At 39.3% G+C, this 24,415-nt stretch overlaps 1 protein-coding gene across 1 annotated transcript in view; it reads right to left on the minus strand.

Annotated features, from left to right (window-relative positions):
- Window positions 1–24,415, minus strand: part of CFAP97D2 (CFAP97 domain containing 2) — a 250,828-nt gene that overhangs the window by 81,506 nt on the left and 144,907 nt on the right. Inside the window, exon 2 of the mRNA XM_044071994.1 lies at window positions 16,692–16,772. Coding sequence (XP_043927929.1) covers window positions 16,692–16,772 — 81 coding nt within the window. The remainder of the gene's footprint in view (window positions 1–16,691; window positions 16,773–24,415) is intronic.

A 24,415-nucleotide genomic window follows, 5' to 3' on the forward strand; every position in this document is an offset into this window, starting at 1 on the left:
AAGCTGAACTGTGTAGGGTCCAGTGTTTGGAGGTTTCCAATGTTTCTGTTAATGAGTTACATGATGATGCGCTCCATAGCCTTGCAAACCAAGCTAGTCAGGCTTACAGGGCGATAGTTCCCGGGGTCTTTTGTGGCTCCACCTTTGCGGAGCGGAATAACCATTGCTGTGTGCCACTCTATGGGTATGTAGCCTGTGGAGATGCTGAGGCTGAACAGTGTGTTTAGGTGAGGGGTTAGTTTGTCTTTCAGGTCGTGTAGGATGCAGCCTGGGACACTGTGTGGAATTTTTGTTTCCTCCCATTTACTCTCCATCTGTTTCATATTCCCACTTACATTTTACAACTTATTGATTCTTTTTCATTCTCACAAATACTCTCTTCAGTCTTGGTGGTGTCTTGTACAGTGTCTACTGCAACATAATCTAGAACTATTGCAAGCACATAGTACTTCAAGCAGGTCTTCTTCTGTCCTAACATACATTTTCTGGTATTCAGTAAAGCCTTTGAACCCATAATCAGAGAGTTTATATTCTTGCAGAATCAGTACCATTCTGCCTGACATTTATTTGTAATGTGACTTACTTGTTCGTATCAAAATACTTTTATGTAGATGCTTTGGTTATTAACTTTTAAAGCATTTCAAAGCTCTTTTCCTGTTTTGCACTCCAGTTTAATTCCCAGTGATGTTGCAATAACTTAGTGGCAAAGTTTCATCTAACATTTACAGATGCAGTTTAAAAGATACTCCATCATTCTAAATATCAGTAGACCCTATTTTACCACTGGAGGAGGCATTCCCATTATTTATTTTACTTTCTTAGTGTTTCTGTTCCCCAGATGTTGAGATGTGACCCACATATTTCATTTCTGTACCATGACTACAAAACTTACTTTTTTTCAGTTTGAAATTCTTCTGTCTTACTCATTATGCAACTCTTTCAGCATTTTGTAACTTGCAACACAGTATGGGATATTTAAGGCAGCAGAGACAATGGTCTTAGTATTAATGTAGCTTATTGTACAAAAGCATAAAGATGTAAGTCCTTCTCCAAACAAATGTTTTATGGTGTAACAAAAGTTCTCAGTAGGTACCTTCAGTAGAGTCCCATACAGCTGGGGTACAGTATCGTTCAGTAAATCTCATTCTCTCGGTCTTTCCCAAAGTCTCTCATTAGTGCTATCTTCCTTATTCACTCTGCTGTCTCTTTCCCAGAACTACTGTTTCATCTCCTCACCCTACACCCCATGAAGGGCAAACAACACTGCATGGGTTTACCTTAGCTGTCCTTTGATACAGCCTTGTTTCATTTAGCAAACCTGCTGTAAGTAGTACTGCAAAGTTTCTCTTTGCTTTTAAAGCAATATTCTCACTTAAAGTGATGCAACATTTCTATGGGGATTACAACAAAAGTTCCCCTCTGTTCTTAAAAATGCTTTGAGGAAACAATTGTTATTTACAATACCAATTCTACTGACATATTTTATAATATTTAATAAACTGGCTACATGCTACAATAACATCGCCCGCTTCGCCACTGGCAACCCCTTCAGAACCCACCACTGTATTAACCTGAAACAACTAGGCTGGCTGGAATTCCAAAACCTTCTGCTCATCCCCCAACTGAACATTGCCCACAAAATACTTCACCAGCCTTCAAACACCCCTATACTCTCAGAACTTTTAATCCCATACAATAATCTTAACTCCCTTCGTTCTTCTAGAAAACTTATGGCCAGATTAACAAAGTCCAATAACTCAGCTGGTGACTCTCTTTTTTTCTAGTACAGTAGGAAGGAACTGGAATCTACTACCCAGTGACATAACACTAATCTCATCACTGCCCCTCTTCAAACAAAGAATAAAAGAACACTTGAAAAATCACTGGCTCTGTTCCTGCACTAAACCTGACTAAATAATTCTACCCCTTCTTTTATCTCTTTACTTCCCCCGCATCTCTCTCCCTCTTCCATGAACAACTATCTCAATTTCTAACTTATCTCTTTTCCTCTTCGCTGAAAGTTTGTTTAATTCTTTCTTGTCTTTTCTTTTTTACTTTACTCTCCTCTTCTTACTTTCCTCCCACTTCTCCCCCCTACTATATATTTGTTTTTTTTTTCAAAAATATCTTCTTCTTACTTCCTAACTCACCTTTCCCTGATTTTTGCTTCTCTTTATTTAGTTTGTTTATAGGTAATGATATTAGTTCCTATTTGTAAATTGTTTCTGCCTGCTAACTTTTCTTTATTGTCTTTACATTTATCCTGCTGTTTTTGTTGTATTGACTTTCATATGTTGTATGTTTTTTTTCTGTATATTCTGTGGAGCTTTTCTCCCCTGGCCTCTACTGAAAATGGAAATATATCCAGCTAGACTAGCCCGGTCAACAAATGTAAAATAAATAAATAAATAAATTTTGTTCTCAGTTTTTCTTTCAATATCTAACATTCCCTGAGGGTTCATGCTATATATTAACTTAAAAGGACTTAATCTAGTACAGTAGGAAGGAACTGGAATCTACTACCCAGTGACATAACACTAATCTCATCACTGCCCCTCTTCAAACAAAGAATAAAAGAACACTTGAAAAATCACTGGCTCTGTTCCTGCACTAAACCTGACTAAATAATTCTACCCCTTCTTTTATCTCTTTACTTCCCCCGCATCTCTCTCCCTCTTCCATGAACAACTATCTCAATTTCTAACTTATCTCTTTTCCTCTTCGCTGAAAGTTTGTTTAATTCTTTCTTGTCTTTTCTTTTTACTTTACTCTCCTCTTCTTACTTTCCTCCCACTTCTCCCCTACTATATATTTGTTTTTTTTTTCTTCTTTTTTTTTCAAAATATCTTCTTCTTACTTCCTAACTCACCTTTCCCTGATTTTTGCTTCTCTTTATTTAGTTTGTTTATAGGTAATGATATTAGTTCCTATTTGTAAATTGTTTCTGCCTGCTAACTTTTCTTTATTGTCTTTACATTTATCCTGCTGTTTTTGTTGTATTGACTTTCATATGTTGTATGTTTTTTTTCTGTATATTCTGTGGAGCTTTTCTCCCCTGGCATCTACTGAAAATGGAAATATATCCAGCTAGACTAGCCCGGTCAACAAATGTAAAATAAATAAATAAATAAATTTTGTTCTCAGTTTTTCTTTCAATATCTAACATTCCCTGAGGGTTCATGCTATATATTAACTTAAAAGGACTTAATCCTGTTGAGGCTTGTGGAACTTGAGTAATGGCAAAAGGGATATATGGTATTAAGTAGGCCTCATTTTTGTCATCTTCCTCAATAACTGTCTTCAACATGGACTTTAATGTTTGGTTAAAATGTTCCTATTCATATAGGGATGGTACACTGACTTGACCAAACAGCACTGGCACAGTTGGTGCACTGTTGTAGACATAAATTGACTTTACTGGTCTGTGTACATTTCTTTAGGTGCCCCTACTCTGGAAAATAATATGACTAGCTCCGTAATTATAGATTTGCATTAGCTTTACATAGTGGGACAGCTTCATGGTACTTAGTTGCCTAGTCCAAAATAACCAAAATATAATGAAACCCATTGGTGGATTTTACCAATGGCTCAATAATGTCCATACCAATAAGTTCAAGTGGCACCCCATGACAATAATTTATTTATTTATTTATTTAGTTTATTTTACATTTGTTGACCGGGATAGTCCGACTGGACACATGTCCATTTTCAGCGGAGGCCCGGGGAGAAAAGCTCCAATAGGACAAAGTAGATTACAACAATATATGACAGATAACATACAGTTGTTGATTATACATTTAATACACAGATGGGAAAAAAATCACTAGTATGTACAATAACAATTGTAAAAAAGAAACAAGACCTTCATGTTGTTAGTTTCAGGTAGAGAGTAGTTGGAATTGTTGGATGGAATAATTGGAATCAAATGATTTAAAAACCCTGGTGTGAGGTTTTCTTCTGGCATTTAAGGCATCCATCAGATAAGTTCTCAACTTCTTATATTATTCCAGACCAGAAAAAAATGTTAAGATCTTTTCAAAAAACACCCCATTACCTTGGGATGAATTTACAGAGACACATAAACTAAATATATTTGATAAGGATCTATATAACCATCTAGTAAATGAGGGGAAAAGTTTAATCTGTGTAGGGTCAAATAAAGTAATTATTTGCTTTGAGTTACTTGGATACTAAATGCACAAAGGCCACATCACAACAAAGGCTCTATTGAAAAGGCATATAAGTTGTTAATGGTTTAAAACATACAACAAATATAAAAATATTATGCTTATATGAGAAAAATAATTTATGTCTTCAATTCCACCAAAGGTCTGGGGAAGAATTCTGAAATATGCAACCAGAGCTCTGAAATATTGTCTGGCCTTCCCTCTGGCTGGCAATGCCAGTTTAAATACTTTTATCAGCAAGGTTATCATAGATATTCCTGATTTCTTCCAATGTATGCTGGCATTTCCTTAGGCCTGAAGTAGTGGATTGGAAGCGGGTATTCTGGGAGTGCTCCTTATTAGTCCAGTTTAAGGAGAACCTAAGAAATATTATTATACAGATCTGTGGACATATACTATCTTTTTTTTTCCAGGAGCTTACTGCTTGGAGTGGAAGGCATGCATAAGATGTCCAGAACCCATCTCATTGCTTTCATCCTTCTAATATTGGTAGCTAAAAAAATGCATCACCAAAAAGAAAGTGGAAGCAAAGCCCGTCCCCGACAATTCAGGAAATGAAAATCCTACTGGTAAGGCTTCATACTGTGGAGTTAGGATGCTTTCATCACTTGACATCTAGGTTTGCAGTACAAAAATAGGATGTCCTGTGTTGATACCTGAATGCATAAATATAAGTAAACACTAAGGTGTCATCATTTTACCCTTCCAAGATTGCATCGGGGAAGAAGTATCTATGGGCACTACAATGGCTGTGCTTAAGAAAACACTTTTATTTGTTTCAAATGCTTTGAGGAAACAATTCTAGTTCTATTGTTAGGGATTTCCCCTGGGGAAGACACCATTTGTTTCTTAAAGTTAACCACAGTAAGGACTTACACTTAGTTTTTGTAATTATGTTGAATGATTTTCTGTTTAACATTATGTTAGTAGCTAGTTTATTTCTTTTTCTTCTTTCTTTTTTTTTTAAATACCGAGAATTTTTGCTCTTTAGAATAATTGTTGAATATCAAGGGTAAATGGATTGTTACTGTATGGTTCTATGCTTGCTCTAATGACGTGTAAGTTTATAACAAATTCATCAGTGGTGGGCTGTGCCTGTTATAATAAAAGAAAAAGTTGGGCTTTAGCTGTAAATGAAATGAAACCTGGTCAGCCACTGGTAGTTAATAACATATGAAATCTATGACCTTATATCTAAGCTGTGAATAGAATTTCTTATTTTGTTAGTTATAATAAAACTACTTTGTGAAAAAATGCTAAGATCCATATTTTAGTTGTATTCATTCCTAGGTGTCTGCTTAGTAAATGCCCATATGATAATGTCATCACTATATTTCTGAAAGGCTTGAGGACCAGATGTTAGTGTACTACTTTCTCTCTCTCTCTCTCTCTCTCTCTCTCTCTCTCTCTCCCTCCTTATTTACTCTGTACAACTCATTTTGTAACTCAAAGTGTGTATAAGAAGTAGGAACACCTTGTTCAGTAGCTTCTTCTACAACCCTGGCTGTATTTCCCTTGCTCTGCTCAATAAGTCATTTTTATACTTTACATATTTAAAATTTAAGCAGTTTACATATAGGTTATCCAACTGAGGAATTTCCTCAAGGTCAGCCTGTTGTGAGTTAGAAAGTATTACCCTCTCTCCCGCCAACATAGGCACTGGAGTGTTATTTTATAAACCAGATGCATATAACTATTTTTCTTTTGCTAAGACCTCCTGTATTTTGGCTCAACAGGGGTATTAATACTTTGTTCAAGACTAATTTGTCTCTTAGTTTACACTACCATCACCACTTTCTGCTCATTTATGTTACACTCCCTTTATCCCAGGTTCATAGGTTTATAGGTGTTTACTACGCTAATGACCACAAGGGCCTTTTTAAGCCTAGCCATGCATCCCAAATCTCTGACAAGTTCTGATACCCTTGATATGTGTACATGGGCCTGGGAGATGAACCATTTACAGAAGGAATGAGCATCAACCTCTCATTTTTTCAGTGGCTCCCCCCCTGAAAAGGATACTTTAAGACACATTTTATTTTCAATTTCATTTTTTCCTTACTTATAGATGTCTGTTGTTTAGAGCATTCTCCTGTCTGATTTGTTTTTTTTCTTGAACTGAAAGAAGAAGTTTTAAAAGTCTGCCCAAGTGCTATTCCTTCCTCTTTTACTACACTGGTGAAACCTTTCTTACCGGTAAGCTTTTTATTCAACTCAACACTCACCTGCTGCTTAGAAACTTCCATTTATAGGGCTTTCTGTTTTAGAGAACATTGATATCTGTGCAGTAACTGAGACCTGGTTCAAGGCTCCAGAGAACATCCCTGCAATACCAGGCTACAACTCTTACCACACTTTTCGGCCACCTAACCAGGACTGAAACACTAAAGGTGGAGGAGTGTCCATATTCACCAAAGATATTCACAACACCAGGCTAGTTGCCCAACACAATGCATATGAAATTCTCCAGGTGCAGCTAACACTAGGTAAGACTGCAATCCAAATTGTAGCTTGCTACAGATCCCCCACCATGCCCCAAGATTCTCACTACACCTTTCTAAACATACTGGAAAATATTAAGATACAACCAAACACCCTAATACTGGGTGATTTCAACTACCCTGCCATTAACTGGGGAAACTACACGTGTACCAACACCTTTGCCCAACGGTTCTTGGAATTCATAAATTCCAATGCCCTGAATCAATTAATCCTTAGTCCCACCGGGGGCTCCAATATCCTAGACCTGGTCATTACCAACATGGGAAATCGATGCTTCACACCTATGGTCACCCACTCGTTGGTCAGGTCTGACCATAAGCTAATCACCCTTGACATCCACATCCCACCCCCACCCCCAGTAAGGAAACCTCCGTAAAAAACTTCTCCAAAGCCAACTTCATGCTACTCAAGTCAGAAGTGACAAACTTCATGACATCCATGCAGACAGAAACTGAAAGTTCAACTGCTGAATCCTACACTAAGGCACTGCAAGAGCACATCCACTCGTCCATGAATTGTGCCATCCCTGATAGAACCAAGACACTCTCCTCCAAAAAAAGGAAGCCAATCTGGTGGTCCTTTGCCTTAAATAAACTTTACAACAAAAGGAAGATACTGTTGCAGAAAAGAGGAAAATCCCAGGATGAAAAACTCCCTTACCAGCTTCAGTAAGAAGCTGAGATCTCTCATAAAATCCTCCAAAGCTAGTTACAAAAATAAAATTACCTAAGATTCTAAAGACAACCACAAGGCATTCTATAGCTATGTCAAGAATCTAAATGGCAATGCTCAGATCTGCTCTGAGCTACAACAGAATGGCATTAAATATACTGATCCCAAGGATATTGCCAATATCCTGGCAGATCGATACAGTGCAAACTTCACCCCCCTCTCACCCCCTAAATGGCCCATCTCAATACCAAAAGATTGCCAAATTCTGGTAATAACGGCCACACAGGTAAAAAACGCACTCTTCAAGGTTAAGAATACAGCATCCATGGGACCAGATGACATCCCAGGCTGTGTAATACATGAACTAGAAAATGAACTGGCACCTCATCTGAGTGTCATGTTTAATCATAGCCTCACCTCAGGCTTTGTGCCTACTGAGTGGCGCACAGCTACAGTTATCCCACTCCACAAGGGGGATCCACCTTGGATCCCGGGAACTACCGTCCCATCAGTCTGATGAGCCTGATCTGCAAGGCCATAGAACATATTATCATTGAACTTATAAACAAAGACATTGGGAACCTTCAAACACTGGACCCCACACAGTTTGGGTTTGTGAAGGGCTGATCTTGTCTCCTGAACCTGATTGACTTCTTTGAATCAGTCTCCAGAGCCGTGGACAAGGGTAAGGTGGTCCACACAGCCTATCTGGACCTTGCCAAGGCCTTCAACACCATCCCTCACTCTGGAATCATAGATAAACTTACTAAGCTGGGCATTAATCCCTACATCACTCGATGGTTTGCCAACTGGCTTACTGACAGAACCCAGACTGTAAAAGTAGCCAACTCCAAATCCAGCTCCAGACAAGTGACAAGTGGAGTACCTCAGGGTTCAGTCATGAGACCGCTCTTGTTTGGCATCTACTTCTCTGAAGTACAGGCCACCACTAAAGGACTCTGGCTAACAAAGTTCACAGATGACTGCAAACTGGGAGCCATTATTGAATCCCCAAATGATGTGGATATTCTACAAAAGGGCCTTACAAAAACAGATGCTTAGTGCCAGAGCCATGGGCTCAAGCTCAATGCCAAGAAATGTATAGTTATCCCCTTTGGGAAAAAAACATGTACCCATGAATTACCACATAGTTGGCAGTACACTAAACACTGAAAGTGTGATAAGAGACTTAGGGACACAGGTGGACAGTGGTCTCATCTTTGATAACCACATCTTCACAAGAGTCGGGAAATCCTTCTATGTGGCACACCTCATCACTAAGGGCTTTTCATCCAGAAAAAAGAAGATCATTGTCCCACTGTGCTCATCACTCATTAGAAACATTATAGAATACAATGCCCCATTTGATATGTACCTCTCAAGACATCTGCAACAATGGAAAGACTGCAGAAATACCTCACTAAAAGAATCACACGCTAAAGCAGATGCCCTTCGCTGACCGTCTAAAAAAACTCCACCTATACTCTGTCGCATAGCATCTACTCAGAGTCAATCTCTGCTTAACATACAAGGCCATGTCAAACCCAGAGCTGTTGGACATGCTACACTTAAAGAAATCCCAATCCCTCAGAGACACACGCTCCAGGGATCTAAACCTTGTCATCACAATGAACAAAACATGCTGGGGGGATAGTTTCCTGACCCAGAGACTCCCCAGACTCTGGAATAGAATGCCCATACATGTCAAGCAGAGCGCCTCTTTGGCCCTCTTCAAAAAGAACCTTGATGATTGGATGGGAGGTAGGAAATTCACCCCGGGGATCATGTCAGTCACCCTGCTAGACAGGGGTCCAGGGAAGTAAATAGTGTGGGAAGAAATAGCTAGGGAATTTTTATGGCTAGGCTTGTATAGGCCCTAGGGCAGATAGCTTACTACCAACATATGAACCTATGAGCTTGACAGAAAGATTAGAAATTTGCACAGGTTGTGCACTTTTCATATTCCCATAGAATACACCTTTTCAGTGAGTGATTCCTTTTCTTCAGTTATGCTATTCATCTCTGCTCTCTGCTTTCCAAAACTTTCAGACTGCTATATCACTTCTACTCTCTGCTTTGTAACATTTTTAGGCTACAATGGTTTACTGTGTTTTCTTTTTCTTCAACTAATTATGTTGTTACAGATTGTTCTATGTGTATGCTAACATATCTCTTTAAATAGTGTATTCTTCTTTACTCTGAATTTTCAGGCAAATGTGTCTGCATTCAGGGTTTTTTTTAAATTATACCCTGATCAATCTTGGATTCACAGGCTGTAATGAATGTGTCTGATGCTTCCGCTTCACTTTTTTTTTCCAAGTTAGGCAGAGCTATATCTATAGGCTTATCAACTTGCTAGTTCCTATCCCCACACTGATAAGATGGTCTATCAACATGACTACATTGCTTCCCCAACTTTTTTAAAGATAAGAAATGCTCTATGTCCTGTGCTTAGTTGGGTATTAAAGCAACAGGATGAACTACCTTCCCAAACAAAGTCTGTATTTCAAGCTCAGTAATTTGATACCAATTCCTTTCAACTTGACTGCATACAAGTTTAACTGCTTTATTAGTAAGGGATTTCTTGTTATAGACATACTGTTGCTTTATCAACATGACGATACTGCCTGAATCCACATTCCTTGCAGCTGTTTATCATCAATTAATGCATTGCACATGGATACTGTTTGTCATCAGTTAATACATTGCACATGGATAACTTTGCAGTAGTGTAATAACAGAATGCAGACTGAATTATTCTCCCAAATAGTTTATCTCGTTCCGAAGGTATAGCGCTGGATATATCATTCATTCTCAATAGTAACATGTTTTCAGATGCTACAGTTTTTAGAGCTGTAGAACTATTACTAGCCTAGTACAAAATTTAGCTATGTTACTCCCTTTTCTTCATTTAAAACAGAATATGTTTATAGCTATTACCTTTTGTTTTTTACAAACATTTTTATAGGTTTTACTACAGGTCTAGAAAGCTCAGTTCTATATACTATTTTATGACATAAAAATCAGTCTACTAGTACAATAAAATCTTTCAGCATCCTTACATTTGGTTTGGCATCCACTTTCTTAAAACAGTAAATAAATAACTTTTAACTCTTTCACAACTATAGCATCATTCAGGCATTCTTCCCATTCATGCCTATGGTGCCATGTCAAAACATCTTCCCTATCATATCCATACCCCTTATGAGTGGTCCCTTAAAAACATAAGCATTCCTTCCTCATTCGATCAGTTAAGCATGCACAATCGTGATCAACAGGTTGTATTATTGGGCATGTTTAACTGTACATAAAAAAGATCTATCTTACCATTTAAAAATAAAAAAATATATTTAAAATACCTTTGAAATCACTTATCTGGTTGATCCCCCAGTGATCAAGTAAATGCGCACAGCATAGGATCATAGGAGGTTATAGGCTATTGGCCCTAGGGCCTTTACAAGCCTAGCCATGTTTTTCCCATAGTTCCCTTATAGACTGAGAGAAACAGCCTACATTAGCATGTCAATTTATGATCAGCACTGACTGCCCCTATCAAGAGAGACATAGGTCAAACCCTTGGGGTAAATTTACGGTTTACCATCCAATTGTCCAAGTTATGTTTAAATGTGGTCATTGAGAAGCTTTGTTTAACTTGAATTGGGAGTTTGTTCCAGAGGCGTGGCAGCATCTGGGAGACATATCTGCCTCTCCAGTAAGTCCTGTTTATGTTTCAGGCCAGGTTAAGGTCTCTAGAGTGAGTCAGTCTTGTCCCATTAGAGTTGTGGATGTGTAGCATTTCCATTAAAGCAGGGTCCGAGACTCTCTGTAGGCCAGGCACAAGTCACCTTGAAGCAGTCTATATGATACAGAGTATAGTGACAGTGCCTTCAGTCTGCCCATGTAGGTCAGCTGATGAAGGCCCTGAATTTTTTTGGTGAGAAACCTTTGAAGTCTATCCAGCTGCTGCAGGTGTCTGGTGAGGTACATACAGAAGGGAACATTGTACTCTAGTATTGGTCTGATGAGGGATGGGTACAGAGAAGTTATAACCTCCATTGTTTTGGATGCTGTTCCCTTACTTATGAGATGGGCAACGTAGAAGGCCTTCCTTACCAATGTGAACACATAATGATCGAATTTAAGGCTGCTATCAACCTGGGTTCCCAAGTCTCTCCCATTCCTTATAACTCTAGCATTTTTGCTGCTTTGTGCAGAGGAGAATCCACTATTTCAATGAAAAAAAATGTTTTTAATTTTTTCATTAAAACATGCCAAAAACTTCATCCCACTGCTTCCATTCATTATGCTGTAAATTGCTGCAAGGTGTTCTATCCAGAGATGTATGGACATCTGATGTCACCAAAAGGCAATCAAATCAGACAGCAAAACATCTGTGCAGCAGCAAATAGAACCAGAAAAAGTTTGGCTATTTCACTGACATTTCATCTTTTTTTTCCCCTGAAAATGCACATCAACAACTGACTTTTGAAGTAAAATCTTGGCTGTTTTATTGGCTTTCATTTCCTGATTCTTATTTTTCTGAAAATACACTTCAGTGAAAAAAAAAACACTGTTGTATTTCTTTTGAATTAGATTAATATTTAAAATCCATCCCTTGTTTTGATCATTTACAGTGTTATTCTTGGTTTGGTATAGATTTATTTTGGAAAGATGGTGACCAGTGTAATGATGTTCCTAATGGTTATTGAGAGAAGATGATGGTAGGTAAATTAGTGTAGTGGTAGTGGTGGTGGTATGTATGTATGTATGTATGTATATATATATGTGTGTGTGTGTGTGTGTGTGTGTGTGTGTGTGTGTATGCATGTGTGTCTGCATGTGATTCTATTTACACTCGAATAATTTAATACCCTTGTAACAAATGTTCCTGGTTTTGCAGAATGTTCTTGAGTTTGTCCTCATATGCTTGGTTAGTTTGTAGATTTTTCATTTTTTGTATGGCAAATGGCTGCCAATTACATTCTATAATCACAGCCATCTAATTTGGGCAGCCGCGGTGGTGCAGCGGTTAGCATTGCTGCCTCACAGCAAGAGGTTCTCCGGTTCGATCCTCAGCTGGGGTACCTTCTGTGTGGAGTCTGCATGTCCTCCCTTTGGTCACGTGGGTTTGCTCCAGGTGCTCCAGTTTCCTCCCACATCCTAAAGACATGTTGTAGGTGGATTGGATAACATGCTGTAGGTGGATTGGATACTCTAAATTGGCCCTAGGTGTGAGTGTGTGTGTGTGTGTGTGTGTGTGTGTGTGTGTGTGTGTGTGTGTACGCGCACGCGTGCCTTCCATGGAAGGTTGGGTGCTGGGCTGGCAACTCGACACCATAAAACTCCACTGCCAATCATGAGTGGACAGGTGATCCTCTGTGGCGACCACTAATTGGGAAAAGTCAGAAGAAGAATGACAGCCATCTAATTGCAGAATTCGTAAGCTCCCAATTATTTGAGGGTGAGATCTATGGTGTGTGTATATATATATATATATATATATATATATATATATATATATATATATATATATATATATATACATACCCATACATATATTTATATTTCTTTTTCTTTTTTTAGATTTAAGATGTCTTAAAAATGCATACTAATGTGTAATCTGTTACTCTAGCAAATTTCTAGGTTTATAACAACGTTTAAAATCTGTCCTGTTGGTTCCCATTATAGTTTGGTTTTGTTCTTCATTAGTGAGGTGTAATTTTACATAATGCTGGGATACTTCTCAGTGCTACCAGATGTCTACCTAACATTGCTTTGCAGATATTTATATAATTTAACAATAGGTTTGAGAATTATGCATATTTCCATATTTTTAGTAAATATCTCAGGTATTGTCCATGTAGTAGCATGGAGGAATAGCAATTCACAAGACAGCTTGGAACACAGGTCAAGGGTGTCTCTGCTGACACGAATACTGTGATCAGTAAGCAAGAAAGTGTGATTTTCTTTTATAACACATTATGACTATGTTCCGTATTAATATTTCTGTTAATAACTAGACCAAGATGGGCTATAAATGGTTCTCCCTGGTATCTAATTAAAACTTGAATAATGCTGCAAAAGTTGTCACTGATACCAACTGTCTGCCTACTGCCAATATGCAGATATTTATACATTTAATAGTAAAATATGCATATATGCATACAAATCATATTTCTGTAACTATCTCAGGCACTGTCAATATGGACATATTGTGGAACAGATTTTCACTTGCCCAGTCAGCGTCAGCGGTCAGGAATCACTTCTCAGATAAATGGTTTACTCTGTGCCACAGCAAATGTGAGTTATTTTCTAGACATATCAGCAATATGTTGATAATTATATTAAAACTTGAATCAGAAAGTTTTTATGTGCTGGTTATAAACCTGTCCCTCCACCAAGTTTTATTTATCTTCTGGTGAAGATTTAGGTCTTGTTCTAGTGCTGGTAGAGATACTGGACTTGCAGAGAAACAGGAGGTCCAGAACAATTGGGTCTCTAATGGCACAGTAAGAGAGACACAGATCTCTCCTCAAAAATGTATATGACACTGAATAAAGGGATAGAGTTACCTGTCTCTTTTGGCAGCTCAGGTACTTTATGCATGTGATCTGTTTGGTTGGAAACCTTTGGAGGTCTTTTTATTGTTTGATCTGTTTAGTGAGATACATCCCAAAGCAAATGTTATACTCTATAACTGGTCAGACCAGTGCTGAATATAATAGCATGATTATCTCTCTAAAGCGAATGTTATACTCTACAACTGGTCTGACCAGTGTGGAACATAATAGTATGATTTTCTCTTCAAAGGGAATATTATACTCAATAACTGGTCTGTCCAGTGCTGAATATAATAGCGTGATTATCTCTTCAAAGAGAATATTATAATCAATAACTGGTCTGTCCAGTGCTGAATATAATAGCGTGATTATCTCTTTAAACATTGATGATATTCCTTTGGCAATTAGCTGGAATAAATAAAAGGATTTACTGACAAATGCTCTTACATGATACTCAAAAAAGCGAGAGCTATCAACCCAAGTGTCTAGGTCCGTAACAGCAGTTTAATTTTGTAAAGCTGTGTTGTCTAGACAGTAAGATGAGGGGATGTGCTGTAAACCAAAAGTGATGATTCTACAGTTTTTAGAATTTAATTTAAGCCTGATTTTACTAACGTACACGTTTACGAGGGAGAGTTCATTCTGGAGGGTTTGGGTGCCACAAGGAGATTTATCAACTATCCCCACAACCCCAGTCTGCAATCATCTGCAAAATTTGTTAGCCAGAGATCTTGGGTCTCTGCTCAGAGATCTGAGAAGTAAATAAGAAAAAAGAGAGGTCCAAGCAACAAGCCATGATGAACACAGCTGATAACATTCATACTTTCTATTTAGGCACCTGCATGCAACTCACATTGCATTTGTAATATCTTTCAGCCAGTTTGCTATCCATCTTACTACATATGGGGCGATTTTTAAAGCATTTAGCTTTTGTATGATGCCAGTATGGGAAATTGTGTTAAAGGCGTAAACCAGGTCAAGATACACTGCATACACTGCATGACTACCATCTACAGCCTATGTAACCCTTTCAAAGAAATTTATCAGAGTAAACAGGCAGGAGCCACCGTTCACAAAACCAGACTCTTGGGATAAAGTCTAACAAGATTTTTGATGTCACAATTTATGAAGTCAATTACAATACATTCCATTGCTTTGCAGGTGAGGCTTGTAAGGCTGACAGGTCTGTAATTATATGGGTCAGTTGTTAGGCCTCTCTTTTGTTGTATAGTTTATTTCTAGCATAGGACCACAAGGGTGCCTGTTTTTGAATTTGAAGTGATACTTGGTTCTGGTAAGGACTGTAGCTGTATGCATTTTTCTAAATATGTGTAGAATTCCTTACTGTAGCTTACTGCTGTGTTATAGTCTAGAAAGGTGCAATCATAAGTAGTGGTGCAGCGGTAGTGTTGTCACCTCACAGCAAGAGGTTCTCCGGTTCAATTCTTGGCTGTAGTGTCCTCTGTGTGGAGTTTGCATGTCCTCCCTGCATTCATGTGGGTTTCCTCAGAGTGCTCCGGTTTCTTCCCACATTTCAAAGACATGTGTCTAGAGCATTTCTCCTTGGGCCTCTGCTGAAAATTGGCTTTGTTCCAAGTCAGATTTTCCTGGTAAACAAATGTTAAATAAATGCTGATATTTTGTCATATAGCCGGTTGAGGTTGGTAGGTTTGTAGTCTCTAAATTCAGTGGGGTTTGCTGTAGGAGCGTTTGGAAGTATAAAAGGTGAAGGTCACAAGTTGATGGTCAAAATTCAGTGGGGAGGCAAATAACAGAGGAGTAGTACAAGACATGGTCATAACTGTAACAATCAGGTCAAGAATGCTGTGCAAGTTTGCTTACCAGCTACTCAGTAGAATTGTGCTTTATTAAGTCTAGGGATTTTGGGGCATATTCTACATTATTGATATAAGTGTCCCAGTTGATTGAAGGATAGTTAAAGTTACCTAAAATCAATGATCAATGATTTTGTGCTAATAGAAAAATCATTAAGAAAACTGAGGAATTTTGAATAGCAATCAGATGACACAGAAGGTGCTTCTGTACAAGCTGTTCATTGATAATTAATTCTCCCTACAGTGATCTGTATTTCAGTGTGTTCCATTTGTGAGTATCTAAGGATCTTTCTCAAGGTAGTATGTCCACTGACAAATATGGAGAATTCACCACAGTTGACAAGGGGCATGAAGACATGAACAGCAGAAAACCCTGAAACAGACAGAGTGTTCTATTTAAAATTAAAACAAATTTCAGTAACTCTGCAGATATGGATGCTTCTCAAATGCAGGAGTGCCAGAACTGCAGGCAATTTATTGTTTAGAATTCTTGCTTTAAGGAGAGCCATCTTAATGTGAACTGATGTTAGGACTGATATGTTAGATATGCTGGAATGTCCATTGATACAAATCTGTCAAAAAGGGCAATAGGGGCAGCAAGGACTTAAGCCATTGAATAAACGCCTTGAAATGAGAGGTGTAGGCCATATCTAGCAAAGCAAGCTGTAATGTTGAAAATGTCATCCCATGCTGATGCAAAGTAGATCTCCCTGGAATAACACCAGCTCTTTAATCAATTATCGCAACCAATTATCTTTTCTTTGTATCTGAGCATTATTTAAGATGAAAGAAGGATTTCACTCAGGGCTAGTCTTACCTGCATTTGTAACATGTCTGGTTTGATCATTTGCTTCCAAAACTGCTTTAGTGTATTTTCCTTGTCATTATAGATGCAATAATCTGATCGCAAAACAAGAAGAAAAAAAAAGCATTACCTTTAATTTCTTTAGCTTAAGCTGAAGGTGTCCATGCTGTTTCGGCTGGGTAGTGTCCACTACAGATTTGGCAGCCTCAACCTGTCCAAAGAGAATAACATTATTACTTGCTCTCTCCAGAAAATAGGTACTCAGATGAGTTATTTACCGTGGCTCTTTTTTCTGTAGATCTTCACACAGTCAATGGATAGTGAAACAGTTTGGCATGAAGTAAACAAATTCAGAATTATGCCGATTTAGAGGAGAGATTTACTAGGAGGCATACAAGTAAGCTATGCTCCAGACTAGAATGTTTCAAACATGTGTAATGAACATATAAAACATTAAAATTTTGCAAAATGCTGTTGCAGCAATATGTAGGAACCCCCCCCACACACACACACACACTTTGAAAATAGAAGCACGTTTCATTAGTAAGTTTGTTCAGCCAGCAGACACAAATGTAATATAAGCAAATAAAATATTGTAATGCTGATTTTGATTGCCTACTGATAGATGGTTTGTGGATTTATGCAAAAATTGTAGAGTGATAATTCAACTTAGCTCCAGTGGTGAATCATTGCAATGATATCTAAATGATTGCTTACTTGTATTTAAGATTCATGGCATACATTACTACTCAAGTGTATGATTCCCTCTGAAAGTAGAAAAATCACTTTGTAGTCTTACTCTTAGCTTCTCTTTATTTATGTCAGAACAGCTTATATTTGCATTTGCTTTTGCTGCTCTGCTTTTGCTCTGACCATTTGTTAGACAGAGGTAAAGGGCATATTTTAATTTGCTTAGACTTATGATGTTGCAATACTTCTTTCAGTAATGCATCTTAGTTACTGGCCCTTGCACTTAGCCCAGTGAGGCACAACAGCCAGTAAGAGAAAAAAGCCACCTGTGATTGGCTAAGACAGAAATCAGCAGGCTAATAATAGTGTATGATGTTCAATTGATAAAAAGAGTGTACAACATGGACAAATTACATCAAATATCAAGAGGGTGAGTCTGTCTCACTGTTACTGCCACTTTCCAGTTTTCTAAACAAATAACATGAAAGGGACACTGTTAATATATTTCTCCTTTCCTAAACTGATTTTCAGAAATCTCATTCTAGAAGCTGCTGCTCATTTTTTTCATTAAAACATAAACATCAGCAAGCCATGAAAACCCATGGCAGACATAAATAAGACTTGCACACTCCAGACGAGGAACCCCACTAGCAAACAGAGGTTAAGACCCAAGTACTGTGATGTTATCTATACATTGCTGTTGGGTTGTTTTCAAATCCTATAGTGACCCTTTGAACAGCCATCACCATCCAGAGAGTTTACCAAGCAAGTAGGGAATGGGAGTAGATTGCCAGGCCTTTCTCTCTCTCTCTCTCTCTCTCTCTCTCTCTCTGTCTCACACACACACACACACACACACACACACACACACACACACACACACACACACACACACACACACACACACACACACACACACTGTATGCAGATCTATGAGCAATTTAAAGTTAACAATCCACTTTACAGGTGTCTATGGGATGTTGAAGAAAATGGACTGCCCCCCCCCGCAAAAAAAAAAAAAAAAAAAAAAACATGCATACACAGGCAGGCAGGCAGGACATGCCAACTCCAGGAGGTTACCTAGCTAGCAGTTCAACAGGATAATTTTTTGCTGTTATGTGACAATGCTGCTCATTGCATCACTGCACTGTCCCTCTTGTGAGGCAGTAATAAGAAAAAATTACTTAAGAATTTAAAATTGTTAAGAACTTTAATGTGTATAAGATTAACTCATTTTGTCCAATTCTTCAGACATAAAAAGTCAATAAAAAGGTATGTTGTTACGTAAGGAATGGTGGACTTGGAGAACATTTTTAAATGAAATGTTTCTGGTGCTAATTCCTCGGATGTGAAGATGTGATCCGATTCACAGGTAGACTGAATCTTTTTTCATGTTTGAGGAAATGAAGTTGCATTGTTTGGACTTTGTAACACCTCAGTTTGCTCTTATATGAACATAACTCAGTACCTGAAATGTACTTATAAAGTGACATTTGCAATGTGAAAACTGCACAGTTAATATCATAATGCACTTAGGTTTATTGTTTCATAGGTTTATGCTAGCAACTGATCCCAAAGATCACAGAAAGCTGGCCTCTACAGTTTACTTACCACTTCTGTCCATAAGGGCTAAGAGGCTTCACCTAGGGTGAATTCATGGCTGCCCATCCACTCAACTAAATTAAATTTAATGAGAAAGGCATTTGGTTTATTTGTTAAAGAGTGGGAGTTTATTCCAGATGCAGTGTATCCTTTGGGAGGCATACCCATCTCTCAAGTAGGTGCTACTCATGCTATGGTGTAGAGTTAGGCCTCATAATGGGCATTTGTGGTGTTTGTAGTTTTATGATCATGAAAATATTCAAGCAGAAGTCATGTGGCAACTTGTAGGCCAGGCAGAGATCACCACAGAGAAGTCAATAGCAGCAAAGTGATAGAGCTTTTAGGTGGTCAAAGTATGTTACAGATCTCATACTTGAGATTTTTTTTTTTGAGAAAACATTTTTTTTTTCTAATTGAACCATGTGCTTATATAGCTACCTTCCAAAGATGGCATTATATTCAATTATCAGTCTAATAATAGCAGAGGAGAGGAGGATTATCATGTATTTGGACCAGGATGATACTCCTTTAGTAATTAACTAGGCTAGGTAAAAATATTTTTCACTATATCTGAAATCTGGTGCTTGAAAGAGAGTTCGATGTCCGTGAACCTGCACTATGTTTTGTGTTGAGTTTTAGTTCATGGTCAAGTCTCCAAGCATTTATACAGGTTATTACCTATTGGATAATATGGGTACTATTTGAAGAGCTGACTACAGCTCCAAATTTGTAGTTATAAGCAAACTTGGTCAGCCATTGACTATCAACAACAGCCCTGAAGTCAGTGAAGTATTTGGAAATGGTCCCTGAACTGACTCTTGAGGACGGCCATTGACGAAGAGGAAAGTTTAACACTTACCCTAAGCAAATGGCTTCTGTCTGTTAAACAGTCTGCTATCCATTAAGTTCCACAGATGTTAATTTTTAACTTCATGAGTTTATGAATGATTTAAGAATGTGGGATGTTGCCAAAGGGCTTTGTGTAATATCCAGTGTCTCAATGACTCTTTCAAAGATGTCAAGAGGGTTAAGGATCTACCTTTCAGAGATCCTGAACTAGTTTGTGTGACATGATTGTCTGCTGCCAGTGTCCTTGATAATCAATTTCATGATGATGCATTCCATTACCTTACATATGAGGTTTGGTGAGGCTAATTGGTTTATAGTTTCCAGGGTCAGTCTTTGTGCTGTCCTTGTGAAGGGGTATCAAAGCAACTGTTTTCCAGGCTTCTGAAACACCACTTTTGGGTAGGCTGAGGTTAAATAGCTGTACACGAGGCCCAGAGAGGCAATGTTTCATACTAAGAAGTAAATAGCTTAGTATATTGTCTGGTCTGATAAGGCTAGTGCTGTTTGTTTTGGATAACACTTGTTCTGTGATGATAATAGGCAGTGATGCCTATATGATATGGCTGAAGAAGCAGAGTGGGCTGGGGAAGGATTTTGAGCTACATTTGTCTGCAAGTATATTTGAGATAGCCTCTGAGTCTGAGAGGCTGGTACTGCCTGCTATCAATTCAGTCCAATGCTGAGTATTGGTCCTGAGATTCCTGACTTAACTGAAGAAGGTTTTGCATTTATAATCAAAGTCTCAACATTTGGTCTTGCTAATTAGATCTTCTACCTTTATTCAGTGTTCACTCTTTCTGAGTTTATTTTTTAGAGTGGTGGAATCTGAGAAGTTTTAATTTTTATAGAATTTGTTTATGATGGGTTCCATTAAATGGATTTGTTTTTATACTTGGGATTATATCTTTAATGAATGGGGAACAGGGACCACATTGCAACATTTAGGTGAGAATAGAAATCTTTAGTAAATGCAACTGTTTAGGTGAGAGTAAAAATCTTTAGTAAATACAACTGTTTTCTCTATGGAGTCTTCATGTGGTAGGGAGAATTTGAATTTCATAAGCAAGGTAGATAGAAAAGGAAGTTTGCCTTTGAGAAGTCTTTGATGACAGTGAGTTTGAGACCACCTATGGCTGGAATCTAATGAAAACTTTTGTGACATTGTGGTTACATCTGACCAATGAGGTGATAACTACTGGGTGTGGTTCAAAATGGTGCTGTGATTATGAGAAGCAGATCTAGAAGGCTTGAATCCTTACTAGGGGGTCAGCAGTAACTGCTCAAGAGTGCATGTGTTTATGACATCCAAGAGCTATTGTCATCTTTATTATTTGTTGTATATGGCAGCCATTTTATGGATGGATATTTGAAATCACTAAGGATGATTGTGCTTGCTTTGATATTGATAGATTGTAGCTTGTTGGGGTTGTCTTCCTGAGCTGTAGTAGTCATGCTGGGGATACTGTAGTTAGCTACGACATGAAAGGTGATGCCAAGATAATTATGAATTCTAAGTTGCTACTTAACTGGAGTAGGCGTGAGATGATGGAAGTATGAATAAAGCAACTCACCCTCACCAGAGGCATGAAGAATGTTATTAGCATGTTAGAACCATTGATGTTAAGTTGTCCAATCTCACCTTCGTTCTTGTTGGATGGGTTTGGAGCCAATCCTCGGCTCTGACTTGGACACTTACTATAGCTCGAGAGCTCTTTACTGGCTCGAGGCTACCTCTTATCCCAGAATGCCCAGTGCCAACTACCCAGATCTCATTTGCCGTTTTAGCTGCGAGGTTGCGATCAATACTGGCTCAAGCTTAGTATAATTTTTTGTCTCTTTTAAACTCAAATATTGTGCTTAGAATTTGATATAATTCTTCTTTGGTAGTAGTTCGTAAGTTTCTTTTACTGTAAACCCCCTTATTTCATCCTTGTGCTTTACTTTGTGCTGTGTTGGCCATCGCCCATTAGTCGCTAGGCCTTCTGTTATCCCCGGAACTTGTTTAACTTAGAGAGTTCTTCCCCTCCCCCCCTTAAGTGCAGCCATTTAAGTTAGAATCTCTCCTTTAAGGTTTTTATTAATTTTAGTTTTTCTAGTTTGACTTTTACTAGAATGTCTAAGGAAGTTAAAACCTCTGGTTTTAAAAAGTATGACTCATGCTGTCAGAAGATGTCTCTGACAGATAGGCACACTAGTTGTGTTTACTGCTTGGGGGCTCTGCACCTACAGGACTCTTGTGCTATTTGTCATGTCTTTAGTCCAAGGGTCCTGCAGGAGCAGAAAAACAAGCTTATCCTCAGTGGATTATTAAAACAGGATTCTCCGGCTAAAGCATCTCAGCCAGTGAAACCTTTGAAACCAGTCAAGCCATCGGCTCCATGCTCGGAACCAACTGGTGAGCTTGACAAACCAAGTGTGTCGGTGCCGGCTGGCACCAACAAGACTACCCCTCCATCGGCTCCAACTGTTACTTTGGAGCCATCTTGGAGCCACAAAAGAGCTAGGTCTCCTTCTTTGGAGCCGATTCGCTCGGTGCCACAATCACCATTACTTCAAAGCAAGTCCAGTCATCGCTCATCTTCCCACTCCTCTCGATCCTCGAGGTTATCGGATCAGGATGTGGAGAGGGCGGTCAGTAGGATACTTAAGTCACAGGCCCTTGCCAAAATGTTTTCGAGCCCACCTCAACAGGCTTCGGCTCCATCCGCTTCGATTTCGATTCCTCCTCCGACTATGCTTAGTTCGGAGCTGGAGTCCATGGACCCTCTGACAGTGGTTCATTTGGCTCCAATGACATCCTCATCAGCTCCAACATTGGCTCCGATTACCTCGATTCTTCCACCCATCGAGGTATCTGGGTGCCGAAGCTCTCTCTTCGGCTCTGAGGGGGGAAGTGGCATTGAACCCATGTCTGACCCCACTCTCCCTCTCGAAGCGTTGGCTCAGTTGAGCCCGGCTCCCATATCAGCCTCAGAGCCATCGCCCTCGGCTCAGGGTGGTATTCCTGTCTCTTAGAAGCTGGAGCCCTCCTTGTGTCAAGACCGTGACACCTTTGAGGTCATGCTGAGAGTGCTGTCCCCACAGACAGCTCCACTATTGGTTCCAATGGCTCCATCCCCCTTGGTGCTTATGACAAACTCTGCTCCTCCTCCAGCCCCAAAGAGTAGGGAACCTATGCCCCAGAACACCCCATTGGGTGAACCCTCTTCTTTTAAAGCCTCCCCAGAGCATTCTAAGCAGGTTCCCCAGAAGAAAAAGTGTAAGAGGAAGCACCTAGACTCCCCTGAGTCTGTCACCTCAGATACAGACCTGGATGAATCGGAGGGGTCCCGAAGGTCCCCCTTTGAAGATGTTTCCTTTTTGGACATCCTTGAGATTCTCAGGCAGAGGCGTAGCTGGACTTCCCTAGCCCCCTCTGAGAATGAGTCTGTATACCTGAATGCATTTGGTTCCTGACCTTCCACTTTCTGGGTGTCTCCGCCTTTTGATCCACTCATGTCTGTAGTGTCTCAAAAGGCTTGGTCAGCTGCAGATTCCATGGAATCTGTCCCGAGGAGACCCAATAAATTCATCACAGCTCCCTAAGACAAACAATTCTTGAGTAAAGGTGTCCCAGTTGATGCCATGGTGGTAGCAGCAGCCACAAAGAGAGAGTTAGCTGAAACCTCCTCATCTGTCCATCCACCAAATAAAGGCTCTCGTATGATGGACAGATATGGGAAGCAAATGTTTTCATCAGCGACCTTCTCCCTTAGGTCCCTGAACTATCTTTCCCATTTTACTAGGCTTCAGAGGGATCTCCTAAAAGAGCTTGGATATACCCTACAAGATCCAGCAGCTGAGGGAGCTTCAGCCAAGATAACTACCCAGCTGGCGACTCTTAATTCAATAGTCAACTCCTCCATGAGGCTTATTTCATATGCAGCCGATGGAGCAAGTAGAGCTGCAGGAACAGAAGTGGTTCTTTGGAGACATTCTTGGCTATGGCTGTGTCAGTTTGCGGAACCTTTCAGAGCATCCTTCACCAATACCCCCTTTGATGGCTCCTCTCTCTTTGGGCCTCAGGTGAAAGACACGCTTACCAGGTGCCAGCAGGAAGGCAAGATGCTCTCTGATGTCGGAGTCCATTTTTCCACTCCTACCAGACCATACCCAAAGGGCCAAAAGGGTGAAAACATCTGGTTTCAAAAATCCCAGAGACCCTTGCCTGATGCACGTGGTGAATTTTCCCCCAGGGGCAGAGGAGGAAATAATAACAATGGCAGATGCCACCCTCGTGGCAGTGAGGGTCCGCAAAATCAGGGTGACAGTGATACTTTCTCTTCCAAACCCTATCAACATTCCTGAAGGGATGCCCGACTGCTCAACTCTGGAGGCAGTTGGGGAAAGGCTTTCATTGTACCCAGTCACCTAGCAAAATATTACAAAAGACAAATGGGTACTAGCCATTATATCCAGAGGTTACAAGATTCCCATTCATCAACTCCCTTTTGTTTCAAAAAAATCCATCCCAGATGTTCCACCCAATCTAAGGGATCAGGCAGTCACAGAAGTTTCAAGACTGCTAGAAAAAAGAGCCATCCAGGAAGTCCCCGCAGACCAAGTAGGATCTAGAACTTACTCAAGATTCTTTTTAGTGCCCGAAAAGACAGGGGACTGGAGATCAATTCTGGACCTCAGCAGGTTAAACAAATCTTTACAAAAAGAAAAGTT

This window comes from Protopterus annectens, chromosome 5.part0 (genome assembly GCF_019279795.1).
Source record: "Protopterus annectens isolate FY-2018-M chromosome 5.part0, PAN1.0, whole genome shotgun sequence".
Lineage (NCBI taxonomy): Eukaryota > Metazoa > Chordata > Ceratodontiformes > Protopteridae > Protopterus > Protopterus annectens.